Source organism: Bidens hawaiensis, unplaced genomic scaffold (assembly GCF_021521415.1).
Source record: "Bidens hawaiensis isolate Kalapana, Puna unplaced genomic scaffold, B.hawaiensis_p1.1 tig00012728_1, whole genome shotgun sequence".
NCBI classification, from domain to species: Eukaryota; Viridiplantae; Streptophyta; class Magnoliopsida; order Asterales; family Asteraceae; genus Bidens; species Bidens hawaiensis.
In genome coordinates this window covers 283,266-301,972 of record NW_027492053.1, presented here as the reverse complement: position 1 = coordinate 301,972, position 18,707 = coordinate 283,266, and the positions used below count along the sequence as shown (strand labels likewise).

At 39.0% G+C, this 18,707-nt stretch overlaps 3 protein-coding genes across 3 annotated transcripts; all 3 read left to right on the top strand.

Moving 5' to 3' along the window:
* The first annotated feature begins 1,029 nt into the window (after positions 1–1,029).
* Positions 1,030–3,059, top strand: LOC143541960 (mediator of RNA polymerase II transcription subunit 7a-like). Its single transcript, XM_077034633.1, has 6 exons — positions 1,030–1,130; positions 1,590–1,742; positions 1,943–2,012; positions 2,099–2,265; positions 2,359–2,432; positions 2,873–3,059. The coding sequence occupies exons 2-6, from the start codon at positions 1,608–1,610 to the stop codon at positions 2,931–2,933; spliced, it is 507 nt and encodes a 168-aa protein (XP_076890748.1). The 5' UTR covers positions 1,030–1,130; positions 1,590–1,607; the 3' UTR covers positions 2,934–3,059.
* Positions 3,060–12,922: 9,863 nt separating this feature from the next.
* Positions 12,923–14,253, top strand: LOC143541959 (secoisolariciresinol dehydrogenase-like). The gene is made up of 2 exons (XM_077034632.1): positions 12,923–12,968; positions 13,432–14,253. The coding sequence occupies exons 1-2, from the start codon at positions 12,949–12,951 to the stop codon at positions 14,246–14,248; spliced, it is 837 nt and encodes a 278-aa protein (XP_076890747.1). The 5' UTR covers positions 12,923–12,948; the 3' UTR covers positions 14,249–14,253.
* A 1,155-nt stretch (positions 14,254–15,408) lies between these two features.
* On the top strand, positions 15,409–15,984 carry LOC143541958 (small ribosomal subunit protein eS17-like). Its single transcript, XM_077034631.1, has one exon. The coding sequence runs from the start codon at positions 15,432–15,434 to the stop codon at positions 15,879–15,881; it is 450 nt and encodes a 149-aa protein (XP_076890746.1). The 5' UTR covers positions 15,409–15,431; the 3' UTR covers positions 15,882–15,984.
* The last annotated feature ends 2,723 nt before the right edge of the window (positions 15,985–18,707 follow it).

Genomic DNA, 18,707 nt, shown 5'->3' with positions numbered 1-18,707 from the left:
GTTTAATACTGGTTATTAACCGAAATTAACTGAACCGAATCGATAACCGATCGGTTAGGTTAGGTTAATGCTAATAACCGAACCAAACCGAACCGTGCACACCTCTAGTACGAATGTATGATGGTGAATAGGACGAACGTTTTCGGTACTGGTATCATTGGTACAGATTTTGTAGTGTCGGTATCAAACTTTGAGTTTTTGGTACCAATATTTTCCAAATTTTGTATGATATACCGGTATCGAACAGAACATTTCAATACTGATAACTAGTATTAAATATTTAGAAATACCGGTACCATCCCGAACTCGTTTCGTTCAATAGTGGCGAGGTGTGCAAAACTAGGGGTGTACACGGACCGGACCGAACCGGACGAGACCATGTCCGTGTCCGTCCGTTAAGCTTTTGACGGACAAACGGATGGTTCACGAACACTCTACTGAACGAAAATTCATGTCCGTCCATTAAGAAATTGAGTTTATCCGTGTCCGTCCATGTCCGTCCGTTAATATTTTAAACGGACGTTAACGGACAATAATGGCAAACGGACACTAATGGACATTAATGGACAAACAAACATGTGAACATTAATGGAAAACAAACACTAATGGACAAATATAAACGGTTACATATTAACATCAAGCATAAATCTAAACAACTTCACATACAAATTAGGAATTACACCATATAACATCCAAATATATTTAACACATAATATATTAACATAAAGTGGATCACTGTAATATAAGAGATATCAAACATGTGTAGTAATATAAAAGTGTTATTAACAACACTAGAAATTCCACAGTTAAATTACAATACTGGATAGATATAAACATTAACGATACCTGACGGACATTACCGGATGTAATCGGACGAACATTACCGGACGTTCACGAACACTATCGAACGGACTTGGCCCTTGTCCATGTTCGTCCGTTAAGCTTACCGAACGAAATATTTGTGTCCATGTCCGGTTCGTTTATTAAGCGGACGAACATAAACGAACCTCTTGCCGTTACAGCCCTATGCAAAACCCCTGGTCCCTGCAAACGCTCCTCCAGTCTGCTCGAAGGCGGTTTCTCCGACTTCTGGCGACCGCTGCACCGTTTACTAACATCTTCCTTTACAAGTAATCCTCTTCAACTCTAATTATTTTTATTTTGTTAAACCTAATAAATGTTTCTGCACTCGATTTAATCACTTAAAGCCCTAATTCCGTAAATTGAAATTCGAAACCCTAGCTTCGATTAGTTTATTAGTATGCGTGCTCAGTAATTATTATAATGATTTCTGTAAGGTCTAGCATTCATTGTTTTGTATGACCAATTCCTTTTATTTTAAGTCAGATCAACAGTTCTCTTATGTGTTTATTATTACTAATAACATATTAGTCTATAGATTAGTATTAATACTCTTCCTTTTCATTTTGGTGCTTATGGTTTCATTAATAGTTTTAACACCTTGTTCTTGAGGTTATAGTTTTGGCTAAACCTGAAGTTTGAATGAAATTTAGCGTTTTTATTATTATTTTTTTTCGATGCAAAAAGATGAATTGGTTTCGTATGTGTAAGAATTATTTTTGTTTCAGGAAAAGCTATTACTGTAAATGGCAACAGCAACTTATCCTCCGCCTGCACCGTATTACAGGCTGTACAAGGATTACGAACAAGACCCGAGCTCCGCTCCAGAACCTCCCCCTCCTATTCAAGGGACTTACCAGTTATATGGTTCCACTTACACTGTAAGTTTCTTCATTACAATTTACAACACACCCTTATTTAATTAACTCATCATTTTCCACTCTACATTATGATTTGAAATTTGAGTATTTGGTCACATACAGTTTTCTTCTGATGATGAATAAATATTGACATGCTGTTAAGCCTTTCATGATCACTTACAAGCTATATGTTAACCAGTTTGTTATTAATTTAATTTTAGACTGATGATGTATTGCCAAGTTTAGAAGATCAGGGCGTTCGTCAATTGTACCCAAAAAGCCCAAATCTTGGTATGTTATCCTTTCATTTCCTGTTAAGTTTCTCGATATCAAACTTAACAACTTTTCTAGTAAGTTAGCAAATTGTTATGTTGTAGATTTCAAGAAGGAATTGAGGTCATTAAACCGGGAGCTTCAGCTGCATATTTTAGAGCTAGCTGATGTTTTAATCGACAGACCGTCTCAATATGCAAGAAGAGTTGAAGACATTTCTCTTATTCTCAAGAATTTGCATCACCTTCTCAATTCATTAAGGCCACATCAGGTATGTAATTACCCATTTTAATAAGTTTAGTTTATTTTATATGTTAATCATTTCAAGTTCTAATTTTTCAACTCAAAATATAACCTTTTTTAGGCTAGAGCGACGCTTATTCACATACTCGAGCTTCAGATACAAAGACATAAGCAGGCTGTGGAGGATATTAAAAGGTATGTGTTCGTTTAACTTTAAGCAATCTAATGATCGCACACGAACGATTAAACGGATGGGATTTTCTCGTTCGTGTCCGTTTTTAAGAAAATGAACTTGTTCGTGTACGTTTAACTTAGCCAAAACATAGATTACGTACTTAACTTAGCCAAAACCAGTTACTAAAACAAAATCAAGTTGTAATTGGCCAAAAAGTTTTGATGTAAACAAGGGACCCATCATGTATTTGGGTGGGCTATAAACTAGGTTCAAATTTATAGATATAGGCTATATAAGCAGAAGTCTAATTGTTGGATGGCCCCTACATGCAATATCACTTTTTTTAAATTTTAATTAACACCTTAATTGTTTATGTATATATGTTTCTAAAAATTGTTGTTAGTGGAGTTTTTAAAATGGAAGTCATGTGACTTTATGGGTATAATGTTTTGGTTACTAGGAGGAGAGATGAAGCACAAAGACTTCTCAAGGAGGCACATGGAACACTAGAGGGACAGTAAACCTTTATGTGTAACTTGATTTAGGTGCTTTTTGTTCTTATTAACAAATGTTTTTTTGTTTTTATAAAATGCTGTTTTTTAAAGTTGTTTATTGACTGTTTAAATAACTACAAAGTTTGCGATGTGGTCATTTTTATCTATGTTTCAATATAACTTTTACCCTGTTCAGCCGATTTTATATGGTATGTGGTTATAACTCATTAACAGTGCTTAGTTAGTTGTGCAGTCTTATGTCGGCTCACGATTAATGTGCAGTGAAATCTTTGGTTGAAAATGGGCTGTTTGAAAATTTTGACAACATGCTAATTTATTTGAAATTATGATGTTACAGTTACGTGCACTTCTAATCTTAATCTTTTTAAAGTACAAAATTGCTCAAAGTTTGTAATTCGGTTTGTGCGTCTTCCATTAACAGTAAAAATGTTGCGTGTCTGGCAAAACATGTGGGGTGAGTTTAGGTGACACTGGGTTTTGTTTTAGAAAACGCTTTGAGTGAAAATGAGTTTGGGTCAGAAGATACCGACTTAAAAAACGTATTATTTTGGTTCAGGTCAAAATTGGTCGCACTGAAATGAAATTGTTTTTCTAAAACTAATATGAAAGGGTTGTACATATAACACATTGCACCAAGGTAATGTGAGTTTGAATAATTTTTTTGTTTCTAATCCCATCTACACAGTTTTTTTTATTATTTTTTTTGTGAATTTTTTTTAATTATTTAGGAGTTAAATGGAATGGTGAAAGTAGAGGTGCACAAATCGGGTTCAAATGGAAAACCCGAACCGGTTCCAAACCGGTTTTTTCACACCGGGTTGTAAAATGGCACCGGTTCCAATCAAGAACCGGTTCGGTTCCCGACCCGAACCGATGCCCAGATATGCGAACTTTTAAGAACCGGGTAGGGTATGAACCGGAACCGGTTTTTACGTAAAAACCGGTTCCACCGGTTTTTTTTGAAATTTAAATATTAGAGCCGTTAGGAACCGGTTCCAACGGCTATATAGCCGTTTTTGACCGTTGGAACCGGTTTTTTTAACTATAAATAGGTTATTTTCTTACTATAAATAGCAAGGTTTGTTTGTTTACTTGTTAAACCACTTCCAAAACTATAAAACACACTCCAAACCACAATTAACCTTAAACCGACAACAAATGGCAACCAATGATGACGTTGTTATGGTGATCGAAACAACAAGATGCCCCGATGTTTGGGTTCATTACGATTTGTGTCTCATGACCGACTCACATGAGTTGGCACGTTGCAAATATTGCTCGAAGTTTCTTAAAGCAGGGTTCAACTCGACATTACGAAAACATACGAATAAGTATTGTCGAGAGAAAAGAAGATTGGAAGCTAAAAAAACGGAAGTGGGAGAGTCGTCCGGCTCTACAACCCAAAAATAAGTATTCCCGGATTAAAACAACGGACTTTGTTTTTTATGTTTTAGTTGTTATGTTTAGTATCGTTTATGTTTTAATAATGTTTGTAATAGTTAGTTTTTAAATAAATAAAATGTTCGTCGTTATTAAAAAAGTAACAAAAATTAATCATGAGTAACAAAAGTAATTATAATAAAACAAATCAAAACTAAATATTAGTTGAACAAGTTACAAATAATTTTACCAAAACAAATAATTACAACTCTTCTTCGTCTTCATTCTCGTCTTCACCCTCGTCTTCGTTATCGGAAGAAACCCCATCCTCCGCCTCCTCATCATGAATATGACGCTCTATTGGTATTTCGTCTTCAAAGTTCGCCTTGTGTTGTACACGATCCACCGCATCCAAATGGTCCTTTAGGCAAATGCAAACCTCTAGAGACTCGGGAGTTAGTTTTGTTCTTCGCATAGATAACACCCTCCCACTAAGAGAAAAAACCGATTCGGAATCAACCGTTGAGGCTTGTACGGCAAGCAAATCACGAGCCATGGCGGATAGAATGGGAAATTCGTTTTGTTTACCTTTCCACCAAGCCAACAAATCAATATTGCGAATTTCGTCGACCGTTGCGCCCTCAACATAGTTTGCTCCACTATATCGACCAAGTTCGCTACTTGGTGTGTTTCTTCTTTGCCTCTTAGATGCCGATTCACGAATCCCATTCATCAAGTTTATAAGTGGGTCATTGCACGGCCTACCAGTTGTTAGTTTTTTTGATGGGTGCCATAATAATATTTAGTTGGATGGTCGGGTAAAGGAACGGGTTTGCTAAAGGAGTAGTATTTTAGTTTGTTTTTGAGTTTGGTGGTGAAACAAGTAATGGAAACAAGTTATATATAGGTTTGGGCATCAAAAACCGGTTCCAACGGCTATATTACCATTGGAACCGGTTCCAACGGATCTATTGTCTCAAAAACCGGTTCCAACGGCTATATTACCGTTGGAACCGGTTCCAACGGCTAATTGGTGTCTAAAAAACCGGTTCCAACGGCTATATTACCGTTGGAACCGGTTCCAACGGCTAGTTTGACTTTTGTTTGACCCTTCAAAAAAAACCCGTCGGAACCGGTTTTTCCGGGTACGAACCGAACCGGTTCCAATTAAGAACCGGGTAGGAACCGGGTTGGAACTGGTACTGACATACAAATAGGAGAACCAGGTACGATTTTCGGGTACAAAAATACCCAAACCGGGTATTGTTTCAACCGGGTTGGAACTGGAACCGGTTCCGGTTCGGTTCCACCAGTTAGGTTCCGGAACCGGTTTTTTTGTGCACGTCTAGGTGAAAGGTTTACAGTGTTAGGTTTCGTAGTCCTTGTTTGGGGCTGGTTTTAGTTGAAGTCAAAAGGAGGAGACATGTGCGGGGCTAGCCCTAATCCCAGCTTGTTTGAAATTTCGTGTTTACTAAGTTACAAACTTGAGTTTAGTCTATATTTATATCATGTTATATACTTGCAATTGTTAATCACTTAATAAAAAATACCTACTTGCAACACGTGGATGTATGTCATTTACACCGAACCATGTTAAATCCGTGTGTTCATCTTATTGCTTTTGTGTTTGTGTTCAGTTTGTATGTGTGCACAGAGCCTAACATATAGTTGGATCTTGTGACACAACAGATGCTTTTATAATCGCCTAATCGGAGTATTATCAAAGTTTGTTGGTGTTTATTAGTTCATTGTTTGATTTTTTGAATTTAGACACGATTTTTTCACTTTGATTTAAGGCTACAAAATGTTTGAGCCCACTAATATTATATTAATAACAGTTTGAATTTTTTCTTTGTACTCTCTCAATAATTTGAGGTTCAATAAAATAGTTGATATGATCAATAGTTGTGTCCCACTATTCACATACATAGCATGCTGACTAACTTATTCATCCGTCACATATATGATGGTTGGTCCCGTTCATCATTACACTTTTGAATTACCAAAATAGGTTAAAAACTGTTGATGACAAGTAAAGTAGTCTTTAAAAGAGTTCTATCAAGATATTTGTGTGCACATGGAGATTAAAGGAAGTTAGTTAGGACTTATAATAAATAATTATGGACAAGTTTAATTGTTGAAGAACACATTAAAACCTTGACTATGTAAAGGTTAGCATATGTTTTTGTTAGATATGTTTGGAGCGCAAGTTTTCTTCATTTTCCTTTTTCTGATCTTGAATAATATTTGGGCAACAAACACATCATGTGACGATAAATCGGAATGTATTTTTGTGACACCTTACGATGTCCACGTGAGAGACAATTTATCATAAGCGTGATTATAAAAGTCGCTAGACGCTGCCAACATGGTCGACTGGTGAGTAGTACTCAGTCTTAATTAGTCGGAGAATAATTGACGCCAAGGCATGATTTTTGTAACCATGGTCATAATGAATGCCGCCACATCAGATACCATCAATACGTTCTAACAAATATTTAAAGAAAAAAAAATTTAACAATTAGATTTTATATTAAAAAATAAAGCATATAAATTGAATATACGTTGCTATTTTGAGTAACTTTAAACTATGTTGCTTGGATTGATAAAAAGGGTGAAAAACGTTGCTAGTTTGTGCCATTATTTTAAAAGCAAGCAAAGTAAAGTCGTCGAAAGTGTAGTTTAATGCGAAAAATGTCGTATATAATTTAAATTAATATTATTGACTCTTTTTAAAATAATAGTCTTATCTTGGCATGCAATAAAATTATCAACATATATATATATTTTTTTTTGACAAAATGGGCATTGCAAGTTAGCAACTTGTGTTTTGACATCCATTATTCGGCCAGCATGTGGGATCCAATATGATCAACTAATAGATTATGTGGACCGGAGCCACAAAGACCAGTCTTAGTCTAGGTCTCATTTGGGTCCAGTAGCATGAGTCCCCAATGGCCTATGTTTTCTATACAAACAACTTTATTGCTCACTCCCACTTGTTTACACTCCACTTTTAGTTCACTTCTATGTAATGATCCTAAATGAGAGTGATTGGTGAAGATATTTTGGTTTAATTAATAGGAATGTGATCCTCGTACACTATTACTAGGCTGACTGGTGAAGATATATTGGTTTATTTAATATGGCTATACGGGCCGTATAAACAAAAAATGGTGTGTGTGGATCTAAAATGGTGTATGAGGATCCTAAGCCATTTAATAAAGGGCATTCGTTACGACTCACTATTCAAAAATATTAGTTGTTTAAGTTGAAATAAAAACAATTGTGTAGGCTTACTCCAGTAAACATGTGTTATTCTTTAAAAACAAGTTCAAATGAGCAAGCATCATCACGAACATTATTTGTCGACACGAAAATTGCCCTCTTCACCAACATCGTCAAATCAATAACCTCCAATGTCGTCATATCCACAACTGCCAACACCACTCTGACTATCGTTGTCACCTCGTTGTTCTGCAGTCATCAGTCATCTGAAAAAAGATATAGCGATTTTTATACCATAAAATAATTTAATTCGTTCCGATCTAACTCAATTTGCATTTTTGCTCAAGAACTACTTTAATTCTAACTAACTGATCTTTTGTGGGAGTTGTATTTGATCCAAACGTATACTAGTATTTTAATTCAGTATAAGCCTACATATAATGTGACAATGATGTGCCGATGTGGCAAGGCAATTTATTTCTTGTTAAAACATGAATGAATCACGTCTTGATCCATGACGATGTTTCCACGGATGTCGAGATGAACGAACCACGTCTTGATCTTCTTCTCCGGTTGCTTGAGATCTGCAATGGCCTTTTGAGGGTGTGGAGGTGACTGCTAAGAAATCTCAAGGATCTCTTGTTTACAGACACAAAAATGATATGATGGCAGCTCTTACGAGCATCACCCGTTAATAAGGAGGTGGAGACCTCCTTATATAGAGAGCCTCATGGCCGCCATCATGGTACCCTAATGGGCCTAGCCCAGTTAGGGTTACCTCCACAAAACCCCCTCAGCCCAATAACATTGTATTAGTCCATATAATAAAATAAGCCAAACATAATAAATTTAGGGTCGTAAAACCGGGTTTAGTACCATACCCCTACAAGCCCCCCAAGTCCAGTGTTGCTCCTAGGCGTGCAAGCGTTTAGGTGGAGCGCTGGACTTTATAAGGTGTGTTAGGACATGAGGCGGCTTTTTCCCTTTTCTTCGGCCTTGTCTTTATTGTCTGAGTTTTGGGAGGTTTTCTCCATGATGGTGACATGTTGTGGCCCTTATGATAATGATGGTGCACTAGCATGAATAAGATATAGCACGCATCATAACAATAGTGGCGCGTGGACTGATAAAAGATAGAGTGCGCGTCTCGATAATAATGTAATGTAACTTGCGCGCGAGGCAGCTTACGAGCTATAAAAATAATAAAGCTTGCGCGCGAGGCGACTCACGAGCTATAAAAATAATAAAGCTTGCACGCGAGGCGACTTACGAGCTATAAAAATAATAAAGCTTGTGCGCGAGGCGATTCACGAGCTATAAAAATAATAAAGCTTACGCGCGAGGCGACTTACGAGCTATAAAAATAATAAAGCTTGCGCGCGAGGCGACTTACGAGCTATAAAAATAATGAAGCATGCGCGAGTTGCGGCTTATGAGCTGCAAAAATAATGAAGCATGCGCGAATTGCGGCTTACAAGCTGTAAAAATAATAAAGATTGCGCGCGAGGCGACTTACGAGCTATAAGAATAATTAAGCTTGCACGCGAGGCGACTTACGAGCTATAATATGATGATAATGACTGGCCCACAAGGGCCTCTTCTGCCCAGGATGACTATCCCGGCTTGTCTTCAAAATAATAATGGAGGCACAAACGGCCAGATAATAAAAATAATGTCATAGGTGCTTGTGCGGCTCGTAGCCGAACCTGCAAAAACATATCAACTAAAAGTGGATGTATTACAAGGTTCCCATCCTCGGGCAAATTATGAGGTGTGCCCAACCTACGTTGGCGCGTGGCCGTTTGGGATATTATTAGGCTCCCGACCTTTATGTTTGGCGCGTTGCCGTGTGGGATATTATTAGGCTCCAGACCTTTATGTTTGGCGCGTGGCCATGTGGGATATTATTAGGCTCCCGACCTTTATATTTGGCGCGTAGCTGTATGGGTTTATAAGGATTCCCAACCTTTGAATATGGCGTGTAGCCGTATGGGTTTGAGGATTCCCAACCTTTTAGTTTGGCGCGTAGCCGTATGGGTTTGAGGATTCCCAACCTTTTAGTTTGGCGCACGGCCTATGGGTTTATGAGGATTCCCAACCTTTTAGTTTGGCGCGCGGCCTATGGGTTTATGAGGATTCCCAACCTTTGAATATGGCGTGTAGCCGTATGGGTTTGAGGATTCCCAACCTTTTAGTTTGGCGCGTAGCCGTATGGGTTTGAGGATTCCCAACCTTTTAGTTTGGCGCGCGGCCTATGGGTTTATGAGGATTCCCAACCTTTTAGTTTGGCGCGCGGCCTATGGGTTTATGAGGATTCCCAACCTTTGAATATTGCGTGTAGCCGTATGGGTTTGAGGATTCCCAACCTTTTAGTTTGGCGCGTAGCCGTATGGGTTTGAGGATTCCCAACCTTTTAGTTTGGCGCGCGGCCTATAGGTTTATGAGGATTCCCAACCTTTAAGTTTGGCGCGCGGCCTATGGGTTTTTGAGGATTCTCAACCTTTTAGTTTGGCGCATAGCCGTATGGGTTTGAGGATTCCCAACCTTTTAGTTTGGCGCGCGGCCTATGGGTTTATGAGGATTCCCAACCTTTAAGTTTGGCGCGCGGCCTATGGGTTTATGAGGATTCCCAACCTTTAAGTTTGGCGCGTATGTGATATGCGCCACGCGCAGATGTTTCATGCGCAGATGAGATATGCGTGAGCATATGCGATGCGTGAGCCTGTCATCTGCGCCACGCGCAGATGTGATATGCGTGAGCATATGTGATGCGTGAGCATATGTGATGCGTGAGCATATGATATGCGTGAGCATACGTGATGCGTGAGCATATGTGATGCGTGAGCATATGATATGCGTGAGCATACGTGATGCGTGAGCATATGTGAGATGCGTGAGCATATGTGAGATGCGTGAGCATATGTGATGCGTGAGCATATGATATGCGTGAGCATACGTGATGCGTGAGCATATGTGATGCGTGAGCATGTGTGATATGCGCCACGCGCATAGGTTTTGGCTGTGTCTTCATGACATCCTGATATGCGTGAGCATATGTGATATGCGCCATGCGCAGAGGTTTTGGCTTTGTGTCTTCATGACATCCTGATTTTAAGCCTCGTCCATATTTTGTGGGTTGACCCGCCCCGCTCGATGTTAAGGCGGGTGCATACCCCCTTCAATCCCCCCCTAGTCTAATGTGTCTTGTCTCGCGCGAGCGAGATAAGATAGATATTAGACTAGTTTGCTTTTTCAATAGGGCTTGTTTTTTTCTTTTTCTTTTCTTGCACGCGCGTTGCGCGAATTCCATCCCTTTGGTTAAAACGAATCGTCCATGCACGTGGTTGGTTGGTGTTGGATCGCGGTGGTGCGGTGCTCGGCGCCAGCGCGCATGTGTGATGGCGCGCTGCTGCTTCATAGCGGTGGCACTCATGCATGGTGGGATGCACCATGGCGGCCAGATGGTTATCCGCGGTGGCGTGTACGCGTGGTGGCGCAATGACCTTACGCGGTGGCGAGGTTCACTTGTCGTGGCGCGAATGAATGTCGACGGAATGTTAATCCGCGACTGTGCGCATGTTTGGTGGCGGATTATTGACCCGTGACGACGCATCGTGATCCGTGGTGACGCGCTGCTGCTTCATGGCGATGTATTGAATCGCGGTGGCGCATGCGTGATGGCGGTACATCGAACTATGGTGGCGCATGCGCGATGGCGCGCGCGTGTGCTTGTTGAATATAAGGTATGCTTACACATTGAAATTTGAACAAGGTTGTAAGGAAATTATTAAGTACCCCTTAATAGTTGTCATATTTCAAGCTATTTTGCGATATTTTGAATATGCCGACACGCGCCTTGGCATTTCGTTATTCCTCTTTTGCGCGACGTTATCGTGCATTTATTATAGGGAATTATGAATGAGTTTTTTAGCCTTTTATGTGTCAGTATGTGTTACTCTGCCTATATCCATTATAATCTCATGCGCAGCCCCGACCTGAAACCTCAACAACTATGTTTTGGCATGTGCTTTGCCTTAGTTGTGCTTAGGTATGTTATGGTCCAGCTGCGCAATACGTGGGAAGGATGCTATGAGTAATTTGAGCTAAGGCTCATATTATTGGGCTAAGGCCCTGACGTTTTAGAGTTAAAACTCGTCAACGCGTCTGAGCTTGAAGCTCGCGCATGTATGTTTTACTTCGTTTTATTTTTAGTTTGATGTCAATATAATGTTGTCATATTGCTCAAATTAATAAAAGGAAGTGTGAAACATGTATGCAAAAATCAAAATCAGGCTTGCACATGCATGGCGGCTGAGTCGTGACTCGCGGGCGCGCATGCATGGCGGAGAGTTGCGTGGGCATGCATGGCGGAGAGTCTTTTGCGCAAAACCCACATGGTGGTTTCCGCGGTAGTTTCCACGGGCGCTCACGCATGTCGGCGGAATGGTGACCCGCTGGCGAGCATGCATGGTGGCAGTCTTCTGCGCAAAACCCACATGGTGGCGGTCTTTCGCGCAAAACCCACATGGTGGTTTCCGCGGAGTGAGAATTCGCGGGAGCGCGTGCATGGCGGCGGAAGTCTCCGTAATCTAGACTGTAATTTAAAACCTAAAATCCAGGTCTGTAATCCAGATCTAGATCTGTAAATCAGATCTAGATAGATCTGAAGCTCGGAGCGGAGAGAATTTAAAACCATCACAGATCCGGAGGTTTGATCATCCGAATCAGGTAGTTTCTTTTTTGGATCTACAAATCCTTTTCAGCTTCATTTTTGCACAGATCTGGAAGCCTCTTTTAGATATATGGATCTTTTTGAGCTTTAATAGAACAAGTCTTGAAGCCTCTTTCTGTAAACTTCCAGATCTGGGTTTTTCTTGGAAGAGATCTGAGAACCGAGACGAAAATCGAAGGGTAGTTCGTTGCCGTCCCACGGATGGCGCCAATGTCAAAACATGAATGAATCTGACCTGATCCATGACGATGTTTCCACGGATGTCGAGATGAACGAACCACGTCTTGATCTTCTTCTCCGGTTGCTTGAGATCTGCAATGGCCTTTTGGGGGTGTGGAGGTGACTGCTAAGAAATCTCAAGGATCTCTTGTTTACAGACACAAAAATGATATGATGGCAGCTCTTACGAGCATCACCCGTTAATAAGGAGGTGGAGACCTCCTTATATAGAGAGCCTCATGGCCGCCATCATGGTACCCTAATGGGCCTAGCCCAGTTAGGGTTACCTCCACAAAACCCCCTCAGCCCAATAACATTGTATTAGTCCATATAATAAAATAAGCCAAACATAATAAATTTAGGGTCGTAAAACCGGGTTTAGAGTGTACATTTCACTATATAACTCTTGAGCCTGTGTCATGTTTTGAAACCACACCTCAGTATCTCACTCTTTAAGAAACAATGACAACTCCTACAAGAAGGTTAGTTCTCTAAGTTTGTGTTCCTTTTATTCATAGAGAAAAATGAAATATTTCTTTTTTTTATTTATCTATAAATTACTGAATTACACAATTGTGAAAAAAATTAATTTTAAAAATAAGCATTTTGAATACAAAATAACAAAATTTATATGGATGTTTACATGGGATTAGCCACATACATTTACATTTATATAAACTTTAATGATATTATTTACCCTTGTGGTCATCTCTAGGGACATTAAAATGAAGCTAGAGCTTTGTGTTCTCACCTCCTAAGGCCTTCAATTTCCAAGACAAAACTAATGATTATATATTTGTTATTTGACATTTTGATTAGTATGTGTGATTTAAGCGGTGTTTAAACTGAACTAGGCCCTTTAAGATGTGAGGAACTGCATTACTTGTGCATAACTTATCTTAATCTTGCTTTTGCTTAACTAGCATGAAATTTACTCTATGGTAGGCTTGAAGGAAAAGTAGCGCTGATAACAGGAGCATCAAGCGGTATTGGGGAGTGTACCGCAAAACTCTTTGCTGAACACAGAGCAAAAATCATAATTGCAGACATCCAAGACGAGCTTGGTCAAGTGGTCTGCAATGCAATAGGCTCATCAAACGCGATATATGTCCATTGTGATGTAACCAATGAAGAAGACATCAAGAACGCTATAGATATTGCGATCACCACTTATGGAAAACTCGACATCATGTTCAATAACACAGGGATTATAGATCCCACCAAACCACACATCATTGATAACGAAAAATCTGACTTCGAGCGCGTGCTTAGTGTTAATGTCACCGGTGTCTTTCTAGGCATGAAACATGCTGCTAGAGTCATGGTTCCTGCAAAAACAGGCTCAATAATTTCAACAGCTAGCGTTGCTTCACATGTTGGTGGAGTCGCGACACATGCTTATTGTAGTTCAAAGCATGCAATAGTCGGCTTGACCAAGAATTTGGCGGTAGAGCTTGGACAATTCGGGATTCGGGTCAATTGTTTGTCCCCTCATGGGGTAGCTACACCACTATCCCTAAGTTACTTTGGGCTTGAAGGGGATGAGGCCATAAAGAATGCGATAGGGGTTCTAGAGAATGCGATACACTTAACCGGGAACCTCAAGAATGTGACACTAAAGGCGGATGATATCGCCAAGGCTGCTCTTTTCCTTGCAAGTGATGAAGCAAAGTACATTAGCGGACAAAACCTATTTGTTGATGGTGGGTTTAGCATTGTTAATCCGTCACTTAATCACCTTAAGTATACAAGAAATGATTAAGCCAGCAAGTCTAACTAAATACTAAATTTTCAAGAGGATGTATGGTTGCTTTATTGTATGAATAAGTGAGTGTGCAATTTAAAAATAAAAGTTGCTTTCAAAATCATATCAGAAGATCATCTTGTTAAAAAAGATAGATTCCTTTTAAATCTGTGACTTTCTACTTATGATATCAAATTGTATGAAAAATATGAAGTCCTTTATGAAATGGTGAGTGTTCAAGTACTATTGCGGACAAAAACAAATAGCAAATATAATATAAAATTTAAGAATCAAGTTTAGAGGTATTAACACTGAATATATTTGTTATACTATTGTGTAATTAAAAGTTCATATTAAACTTTTTAATCAGTTTAGCAATCCAAAAGAGGCTACATTTTTTTCCGGTTTTGATAGGTTGATATTTAAGTATCACAAAATTCATTTTTTTCATAAACATGTAACTTTCAATTCTTATCAAATGCTTTATTTTTTTTTGATAGTAGAGGTGTATAAAACCTGTTTTTTTTCCCTCAAACTGAACCAGCTTGGTACTTTGATCGACGCTTGGTCAAAACTGGTTTGACCCAACCTGGTTCAGTTTAGAAAACTGGTTTAAGAGTAGAAGAACTTGTTTAAACCGATTTAGCTGGTTCAGTTCGGTTTATAAACGTATTAACCCTTTCTATGGGAAAAAACCCGGTTTAAAACCGATTGGTTATGAAATATTCTAAATGTTGTACATACTGGCGATTCATTTTGGGATCCGGTTTGGTTAAAGCCGGTGTTAGATCAAACCGGTCTAGTTCGGTTTTCATCCAAACTGGTTTTTACTACCCATTAGTTTTTGCTAGTGGTATACAAAACCTGATTTTTTTCCAAACCAAACCTGTTTGGTAAAAACCTAGTCAAGAGAGGTTGACATGGTCCATCTTGGTTCGGTTAGGTTTAGAACCAGTTTTAACCCAAACCGATCCGGTTTTAAAACCGGTTTTAAGGGGAACCTCTTTTTTAACACCTCTACACTAGTTTCGCTACGGAGAGAGAATCCATCATTGTACATTTCAACATGGCTAGGCCCAAACTTATCCCACCAAGCCCAAATACACAGATCTATAAATCCCGAAACCTGTACCTACAAACCCTAACATAACCATCCTCATCTTCAACATTTAGCTCCATACGACTACAGTAGCCAACAACCATGGGTAGAGTTCGTACCAAAACCGTGAAGAAATCTTCCCGCCAAGTAATCGAGCGTTACTACTCCAAAATGACTCTCGATTTCCACACCAACAAAAAGATCCTCGAAGAAGTCGCCATCATCCCGTCAAAGCGTCTCCGCAACAAGATCGCCGGGTTCTCAACACATCTCATGAAGCGGATCCAGAAAGGACCGGTGAGAGGCATCTCGCTCAAGCTGCAGGAGGAAGAGCGTGAACGCCGTATGGACTTTGTTCCGGACGAGTCCGCCATTAAGACGGACAGGATTGAGGTTGATAAGGAGACTATTGACTTGCTTGCGTCGCTTGGGATGGGTGACTTGCCGGGTGTTGTGCTTAAGGAGGAGACTCCGTTGGCTAACACGGCGATTACCGGAGGTTATGGTGGTGGTCGTGGTGGTTATGCTGGTGGTGCTGGTAGAAGGTATTAATAATTATGAGTTGTTTATGATTTTATATGAATTATAGTTTTGATGAAGACTAGTTTGATCATTGTTGAACTGTTTTGAATTAAGTCTTGTTTAATTTTGATTATGGATTTGCTGGTTTATTTGTCATGTTTAATTTAGAGGTTGTGGATTTAGTTTTTTTAGTTATTAAGTTAAATAGATGAATAAATCATTATGAATTTGAAGGTGATTTATTAAGCAATGGGTTGAGTTTGAAGGTGATACTGTTATGGGAGTTTGAAACTAACTTTGTAACAAGATTTTTACTTAACAAGAATGTGTTGCGGAATGAGATTGTAAAGTGTGTTGAAATGGGTAATTGTGAGTGGAATTGTTTGATGTGCTTTTTTTAATCTTATTTTGCAGTGTATTGTTTGTTAAATAGAGGTTACGCCACAATGTTGGTTGCAGTCTCACATATTTGGATGACTTTCTAGTTTGTTCTTGTAACACTCTTTATTTTGCCGGTTCTGGTAATTTTAGTTTTGGTTTTTGAAAGCAATGTTTAAACTGTATATGTTGTTAATCCAAGCAATTACCTTTACTTTACTATATTTTATTCAAGTTTTTAACTTCATTCAGAATCATTCAGAAAAGTGATTTAAAAATCAAGTGTTAAGAGTGGTGCGTTTGTAAGCATCGATACTTGACACAATCTTGTTGGTTAGTCCGTGCCTAGTGGGCGGCGAAAAAGGGCGACTTCCGGCGAGGAGGGGCTACAACTCCGCCCCCCCTGCACACACAGAAAAGAGGGGGGGGGGTCGCCCTCGCTTCCTTTATTTTTATTATTATATTATTATTATTATATTCATATATGAGTGCTAGATACATATATATAGGGGCTACAACACCACTACACCCCTAAAATAAAAACCTATTATTTGCTGACTGCACACACAGAAAAGAGGGGGGGGGGTCGCCCTCGCTTCCTTTATTTTTATTATTATATTATTATTATTATATTCATATATGAGTGCTAGATACATATATATAGGGGCTACAACACCACTACACCCCTAAAATAAAAACCTATTATTTGCTGACTGGACGTCACAAGACACAAAAAGGCTCATTTTGTAACCCTTTCACTACGCGTCTACACATAGCCTTAGTTGGGTTTTGACGGTTCTTGTGGATTTACGGTAACATTTTCTCATGGTTGTCCACACTATTATGAACATTAAAATATTTAAGTGCACAATTCGTTAAAATTTTAGGCAACTCAATTCATAACAAATATGTCAGGTATGTTCTTGCTACAAAACGCATCGAATGTTTTCGATAAATAAAAACCCCAGAAAGTTTTTTTAGAAAATTGAAAGCTTTCACTGGTTTAGATTAATATGAACTATAAGCAAAAACATCTTTCCAAATAGTAGTATGAAGTTTGATTTATCTGACTATTGATGAGCTAAATATACATTCGAATTGTTGAAGACGAGAGATTATGTTTTTTAGAATGTATTGAAGAGTAACGTTCATCTGTGGTTCAAAGTCGGCATGTATTATAGGCGAATCGCATTCATTTTCAACTTTGTTTGGCTAGATAATTAAAATTAAACATAACCAACATGCTCTAATAAACATTGGTCAAAGTAGCTCATAAACATACATTTGCAAGGGTTTGTTTGGCTAGATGAACAAATATAAACGTAATGTGCATGTCCTAATCGATATTAGATACATTTCCAAGTCGTTGTATATCATATGAAAGCCAAATCCTTGGAGGTTGAGGCCTTGAGCAGTAAAGATAAAACTAAAAAAAGTTGTCATTATTATCTGCAAATTGCTGTAATGGCCCCATCTAGGTATTAGCAGTCGTATACAATTAACTGGTGATGACTAACTAATTGTTATTAATTAGTCACACTCTATAATGTACATCTTAATAGAGTGTGCGATAACTCTTTGACATGGTTTTTATATGCAGTTGTAGGACTGTCGAAAAGTTTACTTAAAATATGTCTTTTATGTCATGAGAAGCTATACAACTTTTCGATTTATTGTATATAGTAATAGTTGATCCGGTTAACGCATACTAGGAATTAATAAATTTGCTTAATGTATTAAAAAGGAGAAAAATGGGCATTGGTTTTCAAGTCTCAACGTTGTAATCGGGGTTGCAAATCACTGTGGTAAAATGGCCCAACTTGCTTGTGGATGGAGCTAGGAATAAGATAAATGTGCATTTGTACCATGCCCATGTATGTAGACGTGCACAAAAAAACCGGTTCCGGAACCTAACTGGTGGAACCGAACCGGAACCGGTTCCAGTTCCAACCCGGTTGGTACAATACCCGGTTTGGGTATTTTTGTACCCGAAAATCGTACCCGGTTCTCATATTTGTATGTTAGTATCAGTTCCAACCCGGTTCCTACTCGGTTCTTAATTGTAACCGGTTCGGTTCGTACCCGGAAAAACCGGTTCCGGCGGGTTTTTTTTGAAGAGTCAAACAAAAGTCAAACTAGCCGTTGGAACCGGTTCCTACGGTAATATAGCCGTTGGAACCGGTTTTTGAGAGACAATAGATCCGTTGGAACCGGTTCCAACGGTAATATAGCCATTGGAACCGGTTTTTGAGAGACAATAGATCCGTTGGAACCGGTTCCGACGGTAATATAGCCGTTGGAACCGGTTTTTGATGCCCAAACCTATATATAACTTGTTTTCCACCACTAATTTCACCACTAAACTCAAAAACAAACTAAAATACTACTCCTTTAGCAAACCCGTTCCGTTACCCGACCATCCAACTAAATATTATTATGGCACCCATCAAAAAAACTAACAAGAAGGCTAAGAAGAGT